Raw genomic sequence first — 25,286 nt, 5'->3', positions numbered from 1 at the left:
GTCTTAGAGATTGGCACCCATGCTGAAATGTGCATGTCTTTTTGTGTTACGCTTATAACAATTCCCAGTAAAATTTCAGGGATTTTTTTTTTTTTTTTACATAGCACAGTTGACAATGTAGGGCAGAGTTGTTCTTCTCTTCTGATTTTTATTTTTCTTTGAGCATACACCAATCTTAAATCAAGAACAGTGTGCATTAAATGTACATGGTACCCATGTCCTTCAAAGTTAGATATTTTTTTCCCCAACATCGATTGGTTGCTTAGAAACCCAGAGTTGGATTGACCAGGTGTTGGAAAGTCAGCTGTCAATACAAACCATCACTAATAGAGTATATGGGGAGCTCTGCCTGCTCTGTGGCATCAGTGGGTATGAATGTAAGGATTTGATTAAGACTGAAACTCCATCTGAATATTTCTATGTGGTTTAATGACAGTATTTGCTTACAAAGTCCTTACTGTCAGAAATCTTGGAAAAAAATGTGGGGCCAGTTGAATTGTAAGAATTTATTTGTGTTAGAAATATGCAAAGTTGCTTTCTTTAGTAAGAGAAAGTAATTTCTGTCCAAATTGTTATGTGTTAATGAGCAATAAAAACATTAATACCCATCTTGCCTGTCAAACTAACACTTATCTCACAGAGCTGGGAGTATTTCAGCAGGGGAAAATCTGAAATGAGACTATAACTTTGTTTCAAATATGATTCTGTTGTGTAGTCAAGGGAATTCTTTTTGAGCCTTCTCAGTTTTTGAGAAAGTTTCAAGGTATTGTTTTATTTGATATCTTTTAATAGCTTAGCAAAGTTGGATGGCTCAAAAACATCTCTGGAGTAATGTTGCAAAACAGAAGATTAATCAGTGAGTTTGACTTACTGCAGGGGCCTGTCTGGAGCTTGATTATGGTGGCCACAGTGGTGCAGCTGTCCAACATCAATAGATCTCTACCAGATTCAAACTGATTTGGTGGTGCGGCACTATTCCCCTCTGACTACTGTGAGAGATTAATCATAGGAGAGACACCTATGAGTTTAAATAATTAATTTTAATATCTGATCTCGGGTATTTTAACTTGGTGATAATTGTTCAAATTTGTGAACTGATAATAACGAGTTACCATGTGATGCATTCCCTGAATCCTGTCTCAGTTGAGACTTGGTGTCTAGGTATGCACGGTATGCGTATTTCTTCATTTTGTGATGATGTGACTCCTGACAGCTTTTCTTTTTTAGAAGTAGGTCAAGGAGCTTTGCTGCCGGACCTGGGAAATGTTCTGAAACTGTAAATGCTGGAATTAAAAGTCTGTATTTGATGCCTTCCATAAAAGCGAAACCTAATTTGTGCATTGAGAGGTGAGTATGTCTTTAGTTTAAGAGTAAGAGTGGAAGACCCCTTGCAGACTATAAGCCATCTTTTGACTGCTTACAGTTACTTTGTTCATACCTTGGAGATTTCTGTGTCAGATGTTCCGAGACGAACAGAAAAGATTTGCTTTCCTGGCCTACTTTGTGATCCTATGTTGACCTTCTAATGTTTTGTGGCATGGTTCTCCCTCACTTCCTTTTCGAAGTTCATATGAAGTATGTAGGTTTTCCAGGTCATATGAAGCCTTCAGCAACAACTTTGCAAATCATGGGGTGTGTTGTTCCTTGAGAATAAAAATTGTTATTGTATTACTTCAATAAAAGCCAGTTTGGAATTAAACTTCTGATGTTCTCTTGATGCTTGTTGCTTTGTATAGAGAGGCTTAGGCTGGTGGAGTGGGATGAGTGGGGAGGAATAAAGTGGATGCTGCATATTTGCTCCCTGTTTGACAGTGAAAGGGTGCTTGCAAGATAATCGTAAGTTGTTTTCTTTTTGAAAATTAGTTACGTTTCTACAAAAAACATCTAAGAATATGTTACACGAAAGATTAATTAATTTACTTTGTTTTATACATTTTGTAGCTTCCTGTGTAGTCATTCCTCTGTTTTCCATTGTATGGCCAGTTCAATCCCTTATGCTGTTAGTTTGGTGTGAAAGACAAGAGAAAAAAAAGAAAAAAACTGCCTTTCTATCGGCTTCCTTCAAAATAAAAATAATATGGTTGTAAAAACTACTGTTGAGAATTCTAGATCAAGCATATTATTTAGCTAATTTGCAGCTTTTTAAGGGATCATTTCTAAATTCTCTCTGGAATAAATGCACTAACTGCTTTGGACTTAGAGTGTTTGAGTTATTTCACATAATAACTGTGCAAGTTTTGGCACGGTTGCCTCTATGTTGGTGCAACTAAGATTCTGAGTTTTAATACAGACCTTGGAGTATAGCATTGTTATCATTCTATGCTTAAAAGCTATATGCTTCTGGAATAAAGTATTATAAATCAGCAACCGTTGTAAATGACACAGCAGTAAATGGACAAGAGACACAGCTGAGGTGTTGACTTTCACAGCAGCTTGTATTTTCAGTGGTGATTTTGATGTTACCATACTCTTACGCTCCAAAAAGTTAGAGTATAAAATACATCATTTTTAAACTGTGCAGTTACCAGATACTACCTGATGGGTATGAAGTTTCTGTCTGTTAATACAAAAATCATGGTGACTCATCTCCAGGTTATGTTGTGCTTGTTGTACTTAGGCTGGCACCTGCATTTCAGGCAGCCTTACAGATTCCCAGAAACATTAATGTTCTCAAGATGCCACTCAGCTCTTATTTTGAAGTTCACATCTTTCTGTTGACATAAATGAAAACTGTATGAGACCCCTGAGCACACGTGGTTTGAAGATTTTGATGAGGTAGAGCATGATCTCACTAGGACATTTCTGTCCTGGTCCATCCTGAGACCTGACACCACAGTCAGGAGGAGAGTGAGTGTATGCAGTTCTGGCAAATGCTGGTAGTTATGGACTAAGTCTTAAAATCATGGTACAAGCAGTGAGAAACTGAAGTTGAATGAGATAGTTTCATGTCAAACTGGGGTAAAGTTAACAAAGTGTAATGAAAATGCAAACCCGTAACTTTTTTTACATAATTGTGCTGTGCCACTTGAATAGATTGTGGTGAATTGTTTTAAGCAAATATTTTAGATCAGAGAGACAAATCAGAACCCAAACTGCAAATTAACTCTTCAGGTGAGTTTTGATTTGTGTATTTACAAGCTGGTAGTTTCTCTCTCCTTTGTTTTGCTCTGGTTTGGGATTAAAATTCTTTGCCATTGTCATTTCTGGAGTTTGCAGGCAAGTCTAACGCTATTTCTCTTGTTTTCCAGCATGCCATCAGAAATGCTGATGAAGATATTTTCCTATTTGGATGCTGTGTCCCTGTTGTGTGTTGGTTGTGTGAATAGGCACTTCTATCATCTGGCCAATGACAAGTAAGGAAGGGGGAAGCATAAGTGCTAGTCTTAATCATGCAGCAGTTGAGTTTACCTGAGTTATGAGTCTTTCTAACTTAGTTTCACTGATGCCAGAGCACTGATGCATGTACCTACTGGCAATTACTCTGCTGAAAATGTAGTGCATAGCTCACAGTACAACGTGTTGTATGGAATTCCAGCTGTGCAAGCCCTGTTAAGTTTAATGGGAGTTATGAGGCGAAAAATAAATACAGTGTTTTGAAATGTTTCTATTAGCATTTATTTTGTTGTAAAATTTGCATATATTTGTTTGTATTCACATGCACCTGCACAGGCTTTTTGGTTCAGGCAATCCTTAGTGGTGTGTAGCCAGTAGCTTTGTAGAATTGTCATAGCTTTCATAATTTTGAAGTCCTACTTATTTAGCTCTTTCATCAGGTTTTTGCAGAGGGTTTGATTTAGTCAAGTGATTCACTAGTGGGTTTTATCTGTTGCTCTTTCTGTCAAATTTTGGTGACTTCTAAATGAAAACAAAAGGAGTGAAGATAAATACTGACACATTTTTTTGTAAGTGATTGCTTATACAGAGTTCACAAATTGCTCCTACCTGTATCATGATAATTTTATGAAAGGATCAAGAGGACAGGTTCTGTTGGTATGCGATAACTAGGACGTCTGGGTATCCTTTTTTTCTAGGATTCTGCTGCATTAGTGTTGTTTAAATGAGAAAATGTCTTCCTATATAGGAAGTTGCTGCATCTGGTATTCATCCATTTCTCACTTATTTGCCAAAACTTGTACAGTGAATCGGTTGATATTGGCATTGATGCCTTTAGAACTGATGAATTTAAAGGGAAGGCCATAATCCAGATTTATTTTTTGAGGCTGTCAGCAGGTGCATGTAGCTATAAATTGCATAATTGACACAAATTATATATCTTAATATGCGTTTTCCACTTCAGGATAGCAAGGTAGGATAAAATCATTGTGGTTGTTCAAGGGAAGCTGATTCATCTGTCTCCATCTCAACAATGTCTATTTCCATTTTCTAATCTCAACAGAGATTACTGTATGTGCACAAATGGGATTCGAGGAAGAGATACTTTCCCTTATCTAGGAGACTGGTTCAGAGGGACCAGGTCACTTCTTCCCACTGGATTTCCATGAACCTTCTTGAGTCCCTGAATCTTGTGGTGAATTAACAGAAGTTTTAATTGAAGTCCCTGCATATCTCTGTGACAAATCTGATCTTGGTTTTTAGGCAGAGTATCTTTTTGAGGATATTTCTGCTGTCCTGGATGTACAGGATGTTGCCCTTGATGCAACAGGACCATCAGTCTTTCATCATGATATATCTGTGCTGCCTAATGCAGTGCTTTGTTTTTGGGCTCTTCAAATAATGTCTGCGCTTTAACTGTTCCTTGGCACTGATGTCTTCAGTGTAACTGTTGAAGGCAAGGAAATGTTTCTGACCCCCCTTTCTGCATCCCCCTTGCCTCAGCATGTGGTATTATTCCAGCCTTCCTGTCGTGCAGTGTGGGAAGCTCACATAGATGGTCTGTCTGAAAGCCTGAGGGTTTTTATCACCAGCAGAAAATGCTTGTATAAAAGGAAGTGAGAAGCCAGAGCACAGGGGAAGATCTTTTTGCCTTGCCCAGATCTTTTTGCCATTGTGGTCAAGTGATGACTGACAATGGTGTGTGTCTGATTCTGGCATTTGAGTTAGCACTAAGTGGTTGGGTTGTCTATAGGCCTTGAGATGAATATTATAGTTAACACTTTGAGGCAAAAGTGACACGTATTCTGCTGTGAAAGAGGCAAATTCGTGCTTCCCTGTTGGATGCCTTTTTGATTTGTCTGCCCTGAATTCTTCAGAAGTTGAGGATGAAGGGGCAGTGATACCTCCCTAAACACTTTTGATTCCAAGTCCCCCTTTTTTTCTCCTCTGCCTCCCTGCCCTGACTGAATTTTTGAGCTTCTTGAACTGATTTCTCATCTGCTTGCACAATGCTGTTTTGGGAAAGGAAGAAGCAATATGTAACTGAGAGTGAGGAGAAGGGTGGTAGGTATTGGTGGCAAGTCTGTCTTCATTCAACTTATATTGCCTGAGACTGTACCTTCAAAATGCAGGAAATGCCTACTACTAACCCCTGTCTTTTCAGCATCATGCAGCCAGGTGCTGAGTATCTCTCCCCACGAAAGAAAGGATGTCTGTCTTGGGAAGGGGTTTCTAGTTAACAGGAGAGGGTTATAGGAGGACATCTTACTAGACTTTTTAGGCTGAGTAAGACCAGTTGGATGATACACAGCTCAATTTCCCCTGATGATGGTGTGTCAAGGACACCTCTGTTTTCATCATCCTGCAATTCTTAGCTGCTTTGGAGTTAAATAAGAATTTTCTCCCTCCATCAGAAATTTTTTATACTATCTGATAACTGGGTTGTCTTGTCTTTTCTGGTCTCAAAATTGAAGTATCTTAAACCTTTGTTTTACTTATGGGATTGTTCTTCATGTTCCCCCCTCCCGATTTTGGTGAAAGGAAAGTTGGAAGCTCATGTTGACTGTGAAACCCCCTTTACCAGTCATAGAAGCTTATGGGTCTGTGTGTTTTAAACAACTTTGACTCAAAAAATGGTAGTGGGAGGTTGTATATATATCTGCAGAGCAGCAGGCTGGAAGGTTTGCATCAATAACAAAGAGCCTGGCTCTTGGCATGTGGGGGCTTGTTCTCAGCAGCTGATGAAGTGACAGTGGTTTTTATGGGTAGGAGGCAGTGTGGGATGGATTCAGTCCTTGAATGCTTTAATGCTTTAAGGAGGTGAAAAATGCATTACAAAGCATGTTAGTCTAAGTTTGTCTGGGGATAAGTGAGGACTGGTAAAGGTAATCTTGCTGATAAATGGTAGAGAATTTGTTTGTGTTGCTATTAATTTTCTTTAGTGCAGTTATGTAGACTGTGTGGCTAGCACTTTAAAATTAGAAAACTTATTGGAAACCTTTATTCACAGATTTTTGTTTGAATTCTTGTAACTTCTTGTACTCAATATTCCCTGAATTGTCCTAGAGATACCGGGCTGTGGGGGGCGGAAATGTGACCTCATATTTTTCCTAACAGGAAAGAGGTTAAACCCATCATTCCTGTTGCATGTTTCTTTGATCTCTTCAAAAAGACATCTCTTCTCTGAGCTTTTCAAAAGAGAGTGCAGAAGGGATTGACATGACAGTGGTACCTCCACCAAACATAGGTGATTCTAATTGCCCTCCTCCACCCCACTTTCAGCTGGATCTGTGTGAGAAACCTGAGAGGTCCAGATTGCCTTTGTTGACTAAGAGGTATTAAAACACTTTTTCCACTAGCTGATTTTGTGTGAGGTGGAATTGTTTTGGGGTGGAATTTTCAAAAGTAACTGCTTAACCTTAATCCGTTTTCACTTAAGTCACTGAGTATGGCTATGCTGTCTCTGAGCTTCATCCTGGATCCTATATTTTCAGGAAGACAGACAAGAGTTATCTTTTCTTTGTTTCCTCATGATAGCTTTCTCTCAGATATGTACTGTTTTGTTTTGTTGTTTTTTTTTTTTTTTTAAATCTGCTTCAGCGAGCGTCTGTGAAGGAAGTAGTAGCATAAGGGGAAGGGAGGCTTTTTAAAAACCACTTACTCTAGTGTGCTATTGAGAGGCGTAAAACAGTGGGAAGTTCCCAGTATCTGATGATCCTACTTTCTACAGCGCTAGTCAAACATTTTCTGTATATGTAGTTGAGATGTTTTTCAACCTTCTGGCATAGAGTAAGAATTAACTGAATAACTTCCTCCCTCCCCCCCCCCCCCCCCCCCCGTGGTAGAGCAGAAAGTTGTAAGTGGATCTCATTTGATATGTGTAATCCAGAACAAGAAATGTGTTCAGAGATTTCATACTCTTTGAGATAACGTAGTAAGCCCATGAGAAATGCTGACATCTAGCATCTTTTGGTTCCTGAGCCTTCATGTTTGCACTAGGGAAACTGACCTCATTTGAGCTGTTGGAAGGTCAAGAAGGGGAAAAGTGTACAACTGTGCCTTTGTATTTTCTTGACTAGAACCTAGGAGGCTACAGTTTCTGGTCTTCTATAAACTTAGATTTAGATCAAACCCAGTTTGCTGATAATCTAGGACTTTGTATTTTTCTGCTAACATTATGCTCAGTGGTAGCTGAGACGTGTATAAGAATAATTAAGTAACTATTCTTGAAATTTATGTGGTTTTCCGCTTTATTCTACTTTTATTTTCAGTGGAATCTGGCTGAAAATCTATTCCAGTTGTTTTCAACCAAAAAGGACAATTTGGAAAATGAAGTCTGAACAAACAGAAACTGTTTCCTTGGGCTGTGCTGCTCTACATGATAGAAAGCCTGGATACTGGAAGAAAGAATACATCTTCAAACAAATAGCTGCTGTCAAAACTAGAGTAATGCGACTTGTTAAACCTGTAGATCCTTATACGGGTCTTCCATGTAAAAACAAAGAAGCTATGAAGTAAGCAATGCCTTGTCACAGAAGATATTTACTCGAGAACAACGTACAGAATATTAATGGCTTTGGAAATGCTGGGGGGATATGGAAATAGAGCTATAAAATGTATATCATAATGGGAAGATACGATGATAGCCTATAAATGACCTAGCCTGAGAAACATAAGTAGCAGTTAGTAGAAATTTAGAAATTCTGTTGGAAGCATAGTTTAAGTTTTGTCACTTTGAGAATCTTTTTTTTCAACACCCCTCTCCCCTCTCAATTCCTAAATAACAGAGCCTCTGGCTTGAGTTGGATAATTGTTCTAAAGGATAAAAATGGAAAGGAACATGTAGTGGAGAAGGCAAACCTATCGTTTAAGGACACATCTGTTACTATACTTTGGTATAGTACAAATTGGCCATGCTTAGACATCCTGTCAACCCTAAAACTATTCGGAGTTACGCCGTTGCTTCCTGACCAAAGCAGAGCTCCCAGCAAGAATGGGTGAGTTTTAACATAGGATTTTTGAGGGTTATTTGGTGTAACTGGTTGATAATGTATCTGTAGGAGTTGTCTGACCTTGGTTTGACTTAATAAGTTAATTTTTTCTTAGAAAGCCTCTCTGTAGTATTTCTTCCAAAGCTTTCTCTTCATTGGTAGAGCTTTTTAGCAAGAAATAGATATAATCCAGCAAGCTATGACATTAATTCATAGGTTAATGTAGCTACTGGCATGCAAGATACAGACTGATAGGTCCTGCCTTGGAAAGCTGAATCTAAGGCATAGATACAAATGAGCATGAAACAAACATGTAAATCTAGGAGAATTTAATGTGAGACATTTAGACTGGAACAGTTCATCAATGTTTATGTGGCTACAATCAGGTAATCTATGTTACTAACATTTTTTTTTCTGTCTGATAGGTGCGTATGTGAATTTAGGGAACTTGGTGTTTGGCTGTGTGTACAATATAAGTACACGCATATTAAAAAAAAAGTAGTCCACAGCACGATGTGGGATAGCTGTTGTTTTGTAACTTAAGTGTGTACAATATTTTTCTGGCATTACATTCTGAGAAAAGATGTTTAAATTAAAAGTGTGTATTTGTATTTGAGATATGTATGTATGTATTTGGTTGCTGTCAAGGAGTTTTCTACACGTCTGTGTCTTATGTGTCATTTTAGTATATGCAGTATCAGCTACGTGCTTCTTACACAAAACCCCTAACAGTAGAGCTCTGAAAAGAGAGAATTGTTGTTCACCTAAAAAAACCACGGTTCCTCAAGCAGAAGCAAAGTATTTGCCTTAAAAAAAAAAAAAAATATCGAGAGGCCTTTTGTGTAAAGTCAACTAAACAAGTCTTGCAGTCAAATTATGTGGGAAATGTAGTTGTTTTACCAAGATGATGATTCATATGTAGAAAATAGTGAAAGAAAACTTGCAGGCAGTTAGTGTATTTATTTCACAGAATTGTAAGTTGTTAGAGCTTGTGAATATACATGAAGGTAATGATTTCACAAATATCAGAATGTTAGTCAGAATGTTAAGACTGTAAGGAGCTAGTGCAGGGACTTTGGGAAAGTCCCTGTATTTATACCAGCCTGATTGACTTAAAGATGGAAAGGGTTGATGTCCGCAAATCTTACAGTTCAAGGTAATGTCATGAAGTTCCCGTCGGTTGCTGTCATCCTAAGCAGTGTGTAGTGGTAGGTGATACTACTGTGATACTATTGGGAAATCTAGGAATGGTTTTGAATATAATAAGAGCCTAAGTCTGCGAAGGGTTTTAGAAAGAGTTATTTCTCCATTCTGAATAGGTAACACAGACTCCGCTTTCTGCTCTTTTTTATGCACCATTAGCCATTAAGAACGCCTGTGAAGTATGAACTTTAGTTAAAGGGTGTTATGGAGCTAAATCGCTTTAATTATTGGCAAAATCTGGAAATAGTTTTCTAAAAAAGGAAAGCTTCCACTAACAGAAGCTTTTAATTTATTATGTGTACAGTTTGATCCTTTCCTTTGAATTCTGCTTCTGTGGAGGAAGAATTTTCTGTCTTAGTAGCTTGCTTCATACTGGCAAATGTTCAGTGATTCTATCTAGTACCAACATAGTATTAAAACCAAATTATAAAGTAATTCTGTGACTATTTTGAAATATTGGGTAAGCATACAAGTTTTTCTTCTTTTTTAAGTAGTATATTAGGCCATCCTATGGTGGCTTTTGTTTCTTTTCTTGTTAGTTGTTGAGATCCTGCTAGTATGCTGTAGTTGTTCATAAGTGAAGTTTATGGCTGTGCATGCTGAATGCTTTCAAAACCGTTTTCGTCATGTGCTGTTGGTCAGACTTCAGAGTTAAAAATGAAATTAGACTGAGCTTTTACATAAATAAGGAGACATAGTCTTGTTGCTACATTCTGTATGTTCTTTTCAAAGACCTCGTCGACGTTCCTTAATTGCTGAATACCATCTTGCTAACCTGACTGAAAGTAGCGTAGCAGTGGGTGCTGATAAGCTTGTCCAGCTCTTCAACCTGAATCCAGGACTCTTAGTAGGACTTTGGAAGGTAAGATAACATTTTGTTTCAATACTTTATTATGACTTGAAGAAACAGATTCTTTTGCCTTGTAGTTTGGGATTTTGCGAGTTTTTTGTTTGGGGGTTTCGTTTTTTTTATCTTTTTTTCTTTGGATTTTGGAAGATCTTGTCTAAACTAACAACAAGAAAATACAGGTAGGGACAGCGAGTTGATGATTCACTGTATTCTAAAGAGCTGTTGCAGGAGTATCTGTACTTTTAAAAAAACCATGTCTGATTAAAAGAACGGTTATGTATCATAGTATATTAGATACTGTACTGATCTTATTTCTGTGTTCAATTGTATTTATTTTGCACTCTTCACATGCCAGAGTTTGATATCCTAAAGACATTTTAAATAGAATGGTTTGAGGAGAGATGTGCTTCGTTCCCTGACTCATGCCTTGCCCTGTCCCCATCACTCAAAGTGATGAATTCCCACAAGGCAACTTTGCTAGTTGTTTCCTTTAGTCTACATCACCAGGTAGTTGTATCCTGCTCCAGCAGTAGGAACGCTGTAATTCGTGCCCTTTTGGGGATATTCAGTTCTTGGTATTAAGTGTGTAAGTTAGGGGGTTAGTTTCTGTAGGCTGTGTGTAGAGATGAATGTCTTTCGAGAGCAGTGCAGAACATCTGAAGTAGACTTCTACTCTAAAGGAATCTGTGTTTTTGCACTGAATACACTGGGACCTAGGTGTCTGCCTGAAGTTGCATACGGTTAGGTGCTATGGCAGCTTATCTCAGGTGTTCTGCTCTTGGACTGAATTCAGAGGTGGCAGCCCTTTCTTCCTCCCCCAGCCATGTTAATGACATAGGTTTATATTATTTGGCACTGGCAAGGAACTTCCCTCAGGGAGCCTGTGAACAGTTGCTCTAAGCTGTGTCTCATTTCCAGCTGGAAACTCTTGCTACTTCAAATGTGCACAATCACCAGAGGACTTGTTTAAAACCACGGCAGGAATATTTGTTTCACTCTTACTTAAAGGTGTCCATTTCCTAGAAAACGTGACACTGGCTGACCTGCATGAGCCTATTATGGGTTGTCTCAATCTATGAAAAGCTCCGATAAGTGAACAGCCGTTTCTTTTGTATCTTCAGAAGTTTAGTAGATTGGCGTCCCTGTGGTGTTGTCCCTATGGTCTTGCTAGCATGTTACCCCTCCCCATGCTGGGAAAGAGAACTCTTTCAGCACCTGGAAATGGTTTAATCATAACTAAGTTCTACAAACTTGTTAAGCATCGAATGCCTCACTCTAGTATATTTTTCCTGCTTACTTTTCTGAACAGCTGTTCTTATTCTCTATGTGGGCAGAGTAACATTAGGCAGTTAACTATAGATGGGTGTAATAATTGTGAATGCTACACATCTTGGTTTTTTTACACATAGCTTAGCTGTGTAACAGAAATTGTTAATGCTAGTAGCTGTGACAATGAAGGACGGGTTATGTGGGCCTTCTGGTATTTGGATAGAGAAAGACTGAGAGACTCTGTGATTGATAAATCTCTGTCATTATATCTTTTATAGCTGTAATTTTGCACTACAGAAGTACAGGAGTAGCTAAAAACCTCCCATGTTTGAGTAGAAGATGTCATTTTCTGTTTGGTAACCCAGAGAGTTGAAAACAACAGTTGCCCAATTTTCAGGACAGTAATAGACTGCTGGCAGTGAATAATTTTGCTATTGACTTATGTGTTTGCAAATGAAGTACTTAAAAATGCATTTTTCTTTAAAAAAAAAAAAAAGAACTGAAATCCTAGCATTCTGTGTTCTTGAAGTAAATAGACACCTTTGGCTCTGTTTAGTTCTCACATTGAAGTTTTCTTTGAGCCTATAGAAGGTATGTCTTACCGTTTTCCCAGGAGTATGTAATCTGGTGAAGACATCTGGGGTTTTACTTTGAAATTCAGTATTTCTATTGAATAGCTCTGTATTCCTCACTGATGTTAGCCCTCTTTGCAAATAGTTCCTTACATATGAAAATAAGCTTGATGCTTAGGTATTTAGTAGCTGGGAGTAAGGGCTGTTTGACTCTTTTTAGGTATCTGGTTTAAAGTGGTAAGTAGAAGCTATAGAAGTACAATTCAAGGATTGCTGCTGATAACTTTTGCCCTGGCATAGCTAGTTTCCCTCCCTTTCCCCATAATGTAGAAATGCTGTGATCTTTTACATATCTTCTGTATTCTTGTGAAAAGACAGTAGCAGTTATAGGAGTCCAAGTGTTAAAGCAAGCCATTATTAACGTTATTACAGTAACTGGCAGAGTAATAAGCAGCAGCATTTATCTATGAATTTTAATGCTCAGGAAGACCTTGTCAAAAAAAGTATTTCCAGATGAAAATACATCTACTGTAATTAACTTTTCAGGAGAAAAATGAAATTGCTTTTGTTATGGCGAGTCTTCATTATCATCAACTTCTTGAGAGAAGCACTTTGGGTTCTGCTACTGTGTAAGTTTTGGTTTCTCCTTTGTGGGTAATAAAGATAACCTTTTGAATAAAGCTTTGAGTTTTACAGTTAAAATTGGCTGCTGGTAAGAGGTTTATATTTAGGCAGTAATTAACTATTGTTTAATATAAACAACAGTTATGGTAACTGTATACAAAGCTGTAGAAGTATTTTCATACTAAAATGTTGCCACTGTTATGCTATTAAGGAGATAATTTAGTCATACAAGTGTGCTAGTACTTGCTGTATTGTGAAAGTTAGAAATACACTGCCCATACTTTCTCCCTTTCACAAGCAGTCTTTTTATTCCTTCTTCCTATCTGAAAGACCTAGAAAAGAGGGAGGCATTTTAGGAAACTAATCTTTAGCTGCGTAAGAGGGGAGAAAAAATTCTAGTAAACTGGTAAGGTGCCTGCATTTATCTTTCAGTCCTATTGAAAAACTAGCTGGATTTCCTATGAAGTATTTGTGTATGTGTGTATATTGCAGCGTATAATATAATACCTGTTTATACACTGTAAACTGTTTAAAAAGATGGAGTTTTTTAGCTTTAGACGATGATTTTGGGGATTTATTTCCCCCTCAGCTTTCTGCTCAGATGCTGTTGTATCTACTGGTAGTCTTATGTGCCCGCTATAACTTAGTATGGCTCTTTTCACACAGAAGGTACCATCTCCCTTACTACCAAATAGGATCCTATGTAGGAGCTGCTCAGTTACCTCTGGGGTTTGGGCTCTTCTGGTCGTTTGTGTGCAGTAGTTTCTCTTTTAGGTTTGGCACAGACAAAAATATTCAATAACCGCTATTCCAGAGAAGTCTGTAGCTAGTTGACTTTTAGATTTGTAGTTAAGCTGATGCATTTTTTGTGCGTAAACAAGTCCGTATTTTGGAGTTTAACAGGTGTACCTTTTAAAGTTGACTGCCGTATTTTCTGCCTTTGGCTAGGCTGGACAGTTGATTAGCAGTATTAGACACTATATTAGACAGCTTAAAAGAGATATGATGAACTCGAGATATTTGATTTTCAAAAGCATTAATAAAGAAGAGAAGTTGTATCTTCTAATAATTTTTTTCCTGTTATAACCTCTCCTAAGATGATAGTCTCAGTGTAGGGCTATTTACTATATCTCTTTCTATAAAGTCATTCCCCCATCCTTAATTCTATTATTATTATTTTTTTAAGTCAATATGCCCTTCCACCTAATAAACCTGTACTGGATGATGTTGACCCAGAATATGGACTGCATGACTACAGTCTACATCTTGATATGCACGGTGGAAGCTGCACCTACCTGTGTGGAACATTCAAGAGCCTCTTCTGCAGAAAAGGTAGAGTTCACAGAACAGTAATGTCTGTTTTGAAAATGATCCCTGCTGTTATGTTTTCCCTCTTATATCCAATATCTCTGTTTTAAGGGGAGAAACTGAAATGGATTTTTAAGAGTATGCTATCTTTTTGTTTGTTGTGTGATTTCTTTATATCTGGATGGTGCATTGTGTGATGTCGTAAGCTTGCCCAATATGAAGTCTGCCTGCTATTACATTGATACAGTGTCAGGCCTGAGATACAAGTTCTGCAGATTGTCAGAATATTTTTGGTTGGTTCAGTGCTGAGTTAATAATGCAGTGGCACAGCTTTTGGTGCAGGTTGATGTTCCTTCCACGTGTATACTATAAGGGAGAGTGAGTTTGTCCTCATACATTTTGGAGACGTATTTCTGTAGAATTCTTCTCAAGTATACTTTAGGTGCTTTGACAGATTAAATATTTAAATATATTTGTAGAAGATACTGTGAACTTTAAGATTTATAGCTTTTATTTAGGTTAACTTAAGGTTGCCTATTCTGACATCCTTTCATTGTGTAGTAAACAATTTCAGTGATTGTTTTTAACTGTGCTGCTTTTTTTCAGTTCTTAGTGTTTCTTTTAAGGAGACATGATTGGCTATCCTTGTTGTTCACATACAGCCCAACTTAATAAGTCTACTAGAGTTTTGCAAAATATATGGGTGATGTCTCTTGATTTAACTTCAACTCACCCTGCCTACACAGACAGCTACACAGCTGTCTTTCTGTCAGCAGAGACAGATTAAAATATTAAACTTAACATTAAACAATTAAAATTAAACACTGTAAATTAATTATTGCTCCCCAGTATTTTTCTGATAACAGTACTAATGAGCCTTCTGTTGATTTCAGAAAACACTGTTTTTGATGAAGACAGTAGAGGGCACTGTTATCAGCCTTGAGTGCTTTTACAGTGTTAGAACAAATTTCCCTGTGACTTTTTTTTTTTTTTTTAATTTGTATTTGATGACTCCAAGAACTGTAGCCTTGTGCACAGTGTGGAGTGTTGTAGTCCTTTGAATTTGAAACATAGATGTTTTCAGATTCCTGAAAAGCTCCAAGCCTGAAATACAGGAATACTTATAAGGGTAAAACTTCAGTGAAATTCTATCCATGTAGCAATAGAAATCTCTCCTGAGGTGTTGTTCAATACAGGAGTCCTCTTTATACCCTCAAAAAAAAAAAAAAAGTCTCTTCTGTAAATTGGCCAGAGGGTTGGGTTTTTGGTTTTGGGTTTGTTTGGGGTTTTTTTCAGGTGAATGTCATGTTTTGTTTTCTAAAATGAAAATTTTATGCTCCTAGCAATACAGCTTTACAAGAGAAAGCAGTATGTGGCACACTTTTCTTTGTTGGTATAACTTTTTTGCTGCTTAGAAGCTACTTCTGTTAACAATTAAGCTGATATTTATGCAAATTGTAGCAAATGTCCAGGAGCTATCCATCACATCCAGTTGTGATGGCATCTCACTTTGCTAGTTAGTGAATCTGGTGTTTTATGATCACGAGTGTTTTCTGAACTGTTTTGGTTTTGTGTCCTTTAGCTGTGCGACAGCCGCTAGATTCTGCTCTCACAGGACATCAGCCAGCTGAAGTCATGGTTCTGCAGGCAATAAGCTCATTTGTCATCTAGCCCCTTCCATGTACTTGCACAATAATTTCTTTTGGAAGATGCTTGATTTCCTCCATAATTTGTGTTCAAAAATGATGTAGTGAGGCAGCTTACGGCTGTCTGCCGTCACATATCTTCACAGTAATTTGTTGTTGACTTTGCTCTTTCTGGTAAACATGGTGTTTCTGAATGTGGCCAACAGTGTAGGGTTGTCCAAGCTGGTTGTATTTGATGGTTTGCGCTTTGTTTTTAGGCTCCATTCTAATCATACTCTGTCCCATTCTCTGGGAGGGCTCTGAAGCATGGAGGTCTCTGACATAGTGAGAAGTCTTGCTGTTTCTTAAAATTCTCTACTCAGTCCAGATTTATTTTAAGTTATGGGTGTGACATGTGAATGGCAGTTTCCACAACCTGAGACACAGATCAGTTGTCAGCTATTATACTGGGGTTTTACTTATTTATTTGTTTCCATTAGGAAGCTGTAGACACTCCTAAGCTACGAGGGAATACCCATTTGTTATTCTGCAGAATAACTGAATTATTTGTTCACCTTTAGTTTTGTTTTTGTCTGCTTTTTTTTAGTGTTCATTAATGTGCTTCATTTTGCTGCTCTATTTTCAATTCTTTCTGCAAAATTCTTAACATTAAATTTAAAAAGTTATATCACACTTCATTGAACCAAGTGGATGGAGTATATATGGCTTCAGATCTTTTTTTTTTCCTGTTATTAATACTTGCACTGCAGTAACTAGCTGTTTTGCTGCTCTGTTTTAGCTGTTTTTTAGCATTTTATTTTATGCTTCCTTCCATTTAAACAGAATTGGTAATATGGTCTTGTTGACAGATACTGTAGGGTGAATATGCCAAATACTTTCAAATTGAATTGAATGTATTAGAAAACTTTTCTTGGTTTTAGGAAGCTGTGACAGGCTTTTCATATGACTCATAGAAGCCATGAATACTACATCTATCTTTTTAATAAACATTCTTGAAATGTATTTACCTAGTTTTTCAATTTTTAAGCATAGATTTGTAGCCATATGGTAGTCTTAAGCTTTGGCTTTTCAATGTTATTCCTTGTTGATGTAAGTTGATGTGTTGTGCTTGCAAAATGTAATGGGGTGATTTTGTGAGTTTAGAGAGCTTTTAAGATTTGTTTGTAAAATATCACATCATGTATTTGAAATGCTTTTGCTTGACCTTGAAGATTGACTTGCAAATTTAAATGACCATTTCAGCATGGTAAGGCTGGTTGTTGCCACCGGAATTAATGTTAAACACAGCGTTCCTTGTGAAAATAACAATCAAACTACAACTTGCAACAAAGGCTTGGTTAGCAAAGCAAACTCTCTCGGCTTTTAGCTAAAATAAGTGCCTTTGAACTATTGGGCTCTTTGTTTCTTTCCCCTGAGGTTTGTCTACGTGATGTATGTTCTCTATATTGGTATTCCCTTTATTTGGAAATATTTGTTCCCTATAACCTATAGTGATTAAAGTGCTGCTTTGCTGCTATACGTGTCTTGCATAAACTCTGGACTGTAGATATTATAAGGGGACAATGAAACAAATTCTAGATCAGGCTGAAGAAAGCCCTGTCCACTTTGCTTCCTCTATGTTTCCCTTGGTATGTTTAACATAGCTTGCTCTGCCCTTTAATTTCCTTTTCTTATCTGACTGGGATGAGGAAGGGGAGATTTCAGTACTTAGCACTTCAGCTTCTTGCTAATTTCTAGGCATACTTTTTCTTTCTTCTAGATATGAGGACTGCAACAGAGCTTTTATATTTAAAAAAAAAAAGTTATAAAGATTGGATTAACTAACCCATGAGTAATTAGCCTTCAGATTCCTGATCTGTGTCACCTCTTTCCATTCTGGCTTAAGGTTAAGAAGTAACTGCAACAGGGGATTGATAACTTACACTTCAGCCAGGTGACCCATCTAGCAATGCAGCAGTTCATGTTATTAATACCATGCAATAGTAGTGGTGTCCTGGGCTTCATTAATTTATTAGCTTTTTTTAAAAAAAGCATATTAATTTATATGCTTTTTTTCAATCTGTCTTTATTCCATTAAAATTTTCATTTGTTTTGAATGAGTGAGAGGAATAGCTGCTTCCATTCAAATCTGAATTACAGATAACTGAATAGTCCTTTGGAAAAAATGCTTGTTGACTGATGTTGTTTAAAGTCTCGTATAAAAGCTCAACTTTAGATGTGGGCTTTTCATGTTCAGTCAGTAAAGCTTGACTATTTATCTAAAATATTTTTATCTTGGATGAAATCTTGTCATTAGATTTGATTTACTGAGGTTTGGAGCGGAACCATTTGGGTAGGTATCAACTTAATAGCCTTTTTTGCACTTTGAGCTGGATCCTGAAAGTGAATTGTGCTTACATTTTCCTCATTGAGTTCTCCGGGACTTCACTGCAAGGATAGTGGAAATCACTGTCTGGAGTGATGCATTTTCCTTCAACCACACCAAATATTTCCTGGGCATAGTCATGTTCTTTACTGAAAGAGTGGTGAAACATTGGAACAGGCTGCCCAGGGAAGTGGTGGAGTCCCCATCCCTGGAGGTATTTAAAAGACGTGTAGATGAGGCGCTTAGGGACATGGTTGAGTGGGCATGGTGGTGTTGGGTTGACGGTTGGACTCGATGATCTTAGAGGTCTTTTCCAACCTCAATGATTCTATGATTCTATGATTCTATGTTGGTTCCACTGTATTCACACTCCTATTCTAGACAGTGTCACTACTGAAAAACCTGCTGCTTCTGTCCGCTGTCATGTGTTGGGCTGCTTCCTCCACACAGTAAGTATTCTTTGGACTCCCTGCTTGTGAGTGATGTCTTTCCAGCATTGGTTTGTGGCCACGCGTCTCTTGGGAGTTGCTTGGCCCCACAATACCAATTCAGAGAAGTTTCTGGCTTCTGTAGTAAACTGTGGGCTCTCTTTCTCTGCCACTTTGCCTCCAGCTGTCTGCCTTCAGCAGCCACCAGGCAAAGGCTTTTGCTGCTCCTTCATGCAGGCTTTAGCTTTTTAACTCAAAGCCAGCCTTTGTGATGTTGCTGCTTCTGTCTTCAGCCTCATGCTGCTGCTTGGGCCTGACTGAAGGAGAACCACAGGCAAAACACTTCTCTCTTTTTTCACTTTTGCCACTTGCGTCTTAAACCTCTACAAGCCCCTTCAGTTATCATCCAGGGCCTGCTACTAGATCCTAACAAGCTGTATTTTTCTGGGAATTCCTTCTGTCCCTTCTTACCTGTCTTCTGCAAGTGTTAGATACTTAGTTCTGTTCCTTTTTTTTTCTTTGAGGTCCCTGGTGCCTTCGTTTGCTTTTTTAAGAGAGTATCTCTTGTTCAAGGAAATTTGTTTAAGGGATGTCCTGCTAAGAAATCTGCTTGCATCATGATGTGATGCATTTTTTTTTTTCATAGTCAGAGATCTTGTTTATTATGATGTACCCCAAAGTATAATTAGTCTGTTGGACTCCCTGGTTAAATTTCCTCCTCCAATAGCAAGGGAAAAAAAAAGTCAATCTCTTCTGGGAGGAGAGGAAGACATAGCAAAGAAATATGGTTATGTTTAGGAAAAAAAAATCACAAAGGAAATTTCATAATTCTGTCAAAAAATGAAAGCGAGCTTTTGGGAAGCTATTTAAAAAATGAACAAATCCATACTTTAAAAACTTGATTCAAATCAAGGCATACTGCTTGTCAGTTTAAATGATGCAGTATCTTTTCCAGGGAGGACTGATAGTTACCCTTATACCCTGTTGTATAGGGTTATTTGAGTTACCATACAGAGTAGAGAGACTAAAAAAAAAAAAAGAAAAAAGGGGGGGTGGGTATCTCATGATTTATTTTACATATTATGTGTTGAACTTGACTTTTGGGGAGTGGGCAGTGATGGAGGCACTGGTGGCATGAAATTAGGAATATTGAACATAGAATTTACTTCTTGCATCCTTGCGTAAGTCCTTTACGTGGCATTCAGATTTTTATACTCAAATATACCAAATTTTTTAGCTGCTGCTTCTGCTGTGGATCACAGAATCAAAGCCCTGAACTGTGACTTAAATTCTCTATGAAGTGCTGGTTATCTAGTTGTTGGTGTCAGGGTTCCTTATGAGTGAGCGGGAGGAAACTGGAGACATGGAGAGAAGCAGAGAGAACATTTACAGTGTACTTGGGCTTAATTTGATTTGTAGTAGTATAATGTTATATATTGTTAATATTTTCAGGTGACGTTGAAAATGGATATTTGAGGCTTATAGTTGTAAGCTTAAAGGATAATACGAAGCACTTGCCTCTTATTGGGACGGTTGGCTTATCCTGGGAAACAGATGTGTTTAAGGGCAATGTAAAGGTCAGTCAGAAATATTTTTTGTTTCTGGAAATGCTTATCTCAAAATAGAATGATGTTTATGCATCCTAAATATGCTAATTTAAAAAAAAAAAGGTTTTTATTTTTGGAAGGTGTGTGTAACTAGAGAAAGAATTCAATTCAAATATTGCAAAAATGATGTGAATTTTGAGGAAAAATAGTTTTATCATTTCTGTCTTAGAGTCTAGATTGTATGATAGACCCATTATGCATGTGTGATGACTCCAGTGCTTCCTACTCAGCAAAGATGCTGTGACTGACTTTCACTGCTTGGAAATGCTAGACAAAAAATGTATCGCAGATGTGCTTTTTGTGGGGTTTTTGGTTTGTTTTTTTTTTCTGGGCAATAAGTCTTGAACCCCAGGGAAATACTCTGCACATCTGTTGTACAATTTATGTGCAATGAAAGTTAGGAACTGTTGGAGAATATTAAAATACTGATGGACACAGGCAGAAACTACAGTCCACATTCATGCAGTCAGCACCTAGCTCGAGTCATGTCCGTGGGTCAGCTGGATTAACTCTTTGTATTCTAGAGGACTTCTCACTCGCTCTCTTGTATAAAATTCCTAAAAGAATTATTTTAAAGAAAAATTGAGAGTAGTTCTGTAGATTTTGCAATAGTGGTGAAGGCACATATTTTTAAATGTACTTCAGCTGCATGGGTATTTCAGAAGTACCAAAAATTCTGATAAATGTATACTGAAAAATGATTTTGTTCAATGGTTGGTTTAAATTTTGGCACTTACTTTGAAAAAAAAAGTAAAAATTAATAAAACTGTCCTTTCTGCTAATCCCACATAAGTGCGGAATGGAATACTGTTTGATAACATATTTCGCTCATAGACATTAACATACTTGCTTTATGGTTTACAGTGTCAGCCAGCTTTCCTATGCAATGAGGAATATAAAATTTATCTTAAAACTTAGTAACCTATTAGTATCTGTTGGGAACATCAACTGCAGTTGAGCTTGAATTGCAGTTTCCATTCAGTCCTCCCTCTCTAATTGCTTATAGCAATTTGTTTTCTTCAAATTCCTTGTTTGCATAGTGACAGGTTGTTCAATTGCATTTGTTCTCAGTTTGTACTAAACTTTTTTGAGTTGGGTGTTTGTTTTCAAAAGAACAACAAATCTCCCCTATGTGTGTTAATAAAAATACTGTATGTTGGTAATTAGAATTCAAGCTAACAAGAAAATACTTTCAAGGCAATTGTTTGCCATCTTTCTTTAATTGCCATGAATGTTCCTTGAGAATCATAATGCAGAATAGGTGCGTTTTTGAGGCTTCTGAAAAATTTGAGACGAATTAGTTTATTTTATTTTTATTGTGTATCCCATTAATTTCGTTAGAACTATTTGCATGCTTAAAGTTAGTGGGATCTTAGCACATAATTACAGAATATGCTTCATTTGCTTGAAAAGCATACGATAGGAAGTAGGAAATCTTGCTGCCGTGTTGGGCAGATATCAGAAAATTAAGGCTCCGGGGATATCTTATTGTGGCCTTTCAATGTATAAAGGGGGCTTATGAGAAAGGCTGAGGGAGACTTTTTACCAAGGCCTGTAGTGACAGGACAAGGGACAATGGTTTTAAACCGAAACAGTGTAGATTTAAATTGGAAGAGGTTTTTTTACAATGAGGGTGGTGAGACATGGAACAGGTTGCCCAGAGAGGTGGTGGATGCCCCATCCCTGGAAACATTCAAGGTCAGGTTGGACAGGGCTCTGAGCAACCTCGTCTAGTGAAAGATGTCCCTGCCCACGGCAGAGGGTTTGGACTAGATGATCTTTAAAGGTCCCTTCCAACCCAAACCATTCTATGATTCTATATGATTTCCAGCTGCTTGGCAGAATTTTTTTCTTCCATGAAAATAATCATGAGTACTACGTAAAAATCTGGAAAATTAACCGTCAGAGGAAACAGAGAGCTATGGCTGTAGCCTTTAGTTTAGCTCTGTCCTATGTGCTTACAGCATAAGTTATACTGAATATTTGTTTCTAGGAAAAAATAAATAATATCAATTTTTTTTTAAACTCCTCATTTTGTGGTGAGAGACTGTGCATGTCAACACATAGCTGTGGGTAGAATTCAATTTGGCTTTTAACATAAGTCTCTCAAACTCTTAAAACACGTGAAGGCCAAATAAAATCAGCCACAGCAGCAGAACATGCCACTACTTTGAATTTATTTGAATTTTGTCCAATACTCTAAGGGGAAAAAAAAAAAAAGCTTTTTTTGGCACGTCTGGGTATTTTTTTATAATAAGTAAATTGCTGAAGTACAGATAGTTGAAAATACATGGGAAGAAAAAAACCCCAACACTCAAGGCCACCTTGCTTTAGTTTTCATAATTGCCCTTTGATATGCAATGTGTCAGACCAGAAAATAGTAATTCTTTCTTGTTTCAAGTGAATTTATAGCTCGTCTAAATTAATAAATGATCGTCAGATTTGGTTTGAATTTTGTATTTTCAGTATAGTCTACAGTAACAAACTTAGGAAAACTGTATGTATCGCATTACCTCTTATGTTTGTGCCATCTGCTCTGTATTGTTTGATTGAAGTACAGTAATAGTGAAAGAAATGTTAAAGCAACAGAAACACAACTATGTGAAATATATTTCACAACAGTGAAATAAAGCATTCCAAATTAATTTTTTGGCATGGAATATGTGATGTTGGTTTGTTTATGCTTTTGGAGCATATGATACTGCTGGAAGTAAAGCATATATACAGCATAATTAAGATAATCTGATTCATTTAGTGATTCAGAACTCATGAGAACAGGTAACAGCTGATGATATTAACAATGACACACAACCCATATGCTTTTAAGGCATGTGTGAAACCATCAGTTTGCAAGTGCCCAAGAATTGGCATCCTGACTTCAGCGTTATAAGATGATGTAATGTGTAGTGTTGTAAAGAAATATTTTCAAGAATTTTTAAAAGGAATAATTATTTGGAGGGTAGGAAGATATATTAATATTACCTTTTTGGGAACTGAAGCTTGCAGCCATTCAAAAAGTGCTGTATACCTTTCATTTATAGCTGGCATATAAGGGTAATTGTTGTGTGTACAATGCCTTGGGGGTGGTCTCTTTGAGTATCTTTGCAAACATTGCTGCATTCATACAAGTTTAGCACCCGAGTTTAAACTTAGGTTTCTTTCTCATATTGAAGGATTATCATTATTTGAATAGTAAGGTAACTAATAATTGAGAAACACAGATGTTAAAGGCTTAAAAAATGTTCAAGAAATAACGTCTGATTTAGGTTGGCGGTGCTACCTTCACAGTTTTTGATGTCTGTAGGTTGCAATTTTCATTTCTGTAGGAAACCTCTAAATAAGTATTTGTTGCTTTGCAGTAGTCAGTGGAGCACTATCAATTATATTTTGAGTTTTTAGCCTTCATACCAAAAATTGCTCTCCGAACCCTTGATATTTCTCCTAAAATCAGTGACAGATCTACTTACTGTGCCATGGCATAGGGAATTAATATCTTCTGCTTGTGTTTGTAGGACTGCTACGTGATGGATGTTACTCTCTTGGATGAAACTGGAAAGCCCTTCTGGTGTTTCAGTGCCCCAGTCTACATGGAACTGTCTTCCAGGGCATCCAGCCTTTATGACTACATGGGTCATATCTATACCACAGACTATGCAGATTCAGAGGGTAAAGTCTGTGTTGAGTTGGTATGGTTGGAAGAAACCAAGGAGTATTTTATAGTCAATTTGGTGCTTTATATAAGCACCAAAAAGGTAAATAACTGGTATGGAACAAATTACTGACTTAATGGGGTGACTAATTTCCTTGCTTTAAAAAAAAAACAACCAAAACCGCACTAAACTTTTGGTGCTTAAAATTGATACCAATGAGCAAGACTGTTCCTGCAAGTTTTGTGCCTTTTAGTTTTTCAGTAACAAGTGTAATTGCATAATTTTTGTTTTTAATTGGCGTTGGAAGGATTGAAGAGACATGTTGATATACATGAATGTTTGTCTTCTCTGTTGAACATCACATGGTTAGTCTGTTTCTGGTACTGGGAATATTGAAATTATTTTTAAGAATATTTTTCTTTATAGGTATTTGTTACTATGGTTAACTGTGAAGATGCCTTAGCTTATGTAAGCTACACTGTTTTTGAGAACATAGACTTTTATGCCTAGTAGTAAAACAGCATGTGTGCTGTTCTCTTCAGATGCATTAGGGTGTTATTGGCAAATACCAGGTTTTAACAGGTTTTGTTAAATGCGGAAATACTTTTTTTCAGAAAAGACTTTGCTTAAATGTATTCTAGTAGAGGATTTAAAAGGCAGACAGGAAGTTACAGATCTGAACAATATGGCAGTTAAGGCATTTGTTAAGAAAATCACATATATCTATTATGAAATTTCTTTAAAATCCTGTTTATTCTGTTTTCACATGTTCTAACCTTCTGTCTGATTTGAGCGTAGATTGCCTCATGTATTGGCCTATGAATAAGTGTGCCAATTATCAGGACAGCTGAGCTGACATCTGCTCGTACTGAATGTATGTAACATTCAGTTGTTTTGGAAACAATGCATATCTGATACTGTTTATCTAACAATAAGTATTCATATAAAAATTGAATGTACGTTCCTGATCTTTCAGGTTCCTTGAAGTAACTGTAGGACCAAGTCTTCTATACTCCCTGTATAAAAAAAATAAAATGACATGATATCGGGATTCCAGTGTCATTACATAGCGTCATAAACCACAGCAAATTTGTGTAGTTTCACAGTAGTCTGTTAAGAAAAAAGCGTAACTATATTGTTGACTTCTGTGACTTTATTATGGTAGTGATTTCCTTAAAAATAACTTCTCTGTTTTCTTCTGTACTACTACTACTATCTACTTCTCTGTTTTCGATCTATACTACAGCGATAGGGTTGTTTCTTAATTTAACTTTCAAAGATAATAAAGTTAAGGCTGATTCAGTTCGAGTTTGACTTTTATAACCTTGCCTAATGAAGAAACGGAAACATTTCTGTGTTTGGTGGTTAGCCAGTGTAACAAGCATGATCAGCTGCATTCTGTCTTCTTTCTTATTGAATGCTGATGGTGACTGGGATCCC

The 25,286-nt window shown here is 37.2% G+C and overlaps 1 protein-coding gene across 1 annotated transcript; it reads left to right on the top strand.

Moving 5' to 3' along the window:
- Window positions 1-1,264: 1,264 nt before the first annotated feature.
- Window positions 1,265-24,239, top strand: FBXO15 (F-box protein 15). The gene is made up of 9 exons (XM_076332229.1): window positions 1,265-1,347; window positions 3,249-3,353; window positions 7,605-7,847; window positions 8,121-8,330; window positions 10,260-10,389; window positions 12,765-12,847; window positions 14,029-14,174; window positions 20,042-20,166; window positions 23,709-24,239. Exons 1-9 carry the CDS (start codon window positions 1,307-1,309, stop codon window positions 23,976-23,978), a joined length of 1,353 nt encoding a protein of 450 aa, XP_076188344.1. The 5' UTR covers window positions 1,265-1,306; the 3' UTR covers window positions 23,979-24,239.
- Window positions 24,240-25,286: the final 1,047 nt, after the last annotated feature.

Source organism: Aptenodytes patagonicus, chromosome 2 (genome assembly GCF_965638725.1).
Source record: "Aptenodytes patagonicus chromosome 2, bAptPat1.pri.cur, whole genome shotgun sequence".
Classification (NCBI taxonomy): Eukaryota; Metazoa; Chordata; class Aves; order Sphenisciformes; family Spheniscidae; genus Aptenodytes; species Aptenodytes patagonicus.
The sequence above is the reverse complement of the archived record's forward strand: the minus strand, read 5'-3'. Positions and strand labels throughout refer to the sequence as shown.

Bases quoted from the DNA above. Each gene is read 5' to 3' on its own strand.
- FBXO15 (XM_076332229.1), top strand. From the start codon at position 1,307: ATGCCTTCCATAAAAGCGAAACCTAATTTGTGCATTGAGAG. The intron at 1,348-3,248 runs GTGAGTATGTCT...CTTGTTTTCCAG, and splicing joins CCTAATTTGTGCATTGAGAG to CATGCCATCAGAAATGCTGA. The intron at 20,167-23,708 runs GTCAGTCAGAAA...TTGTGTTTGTAG, and splicing joins TGTTTAAGGGCAATGTAAAG to GACTGCTACGTGATGGATGT.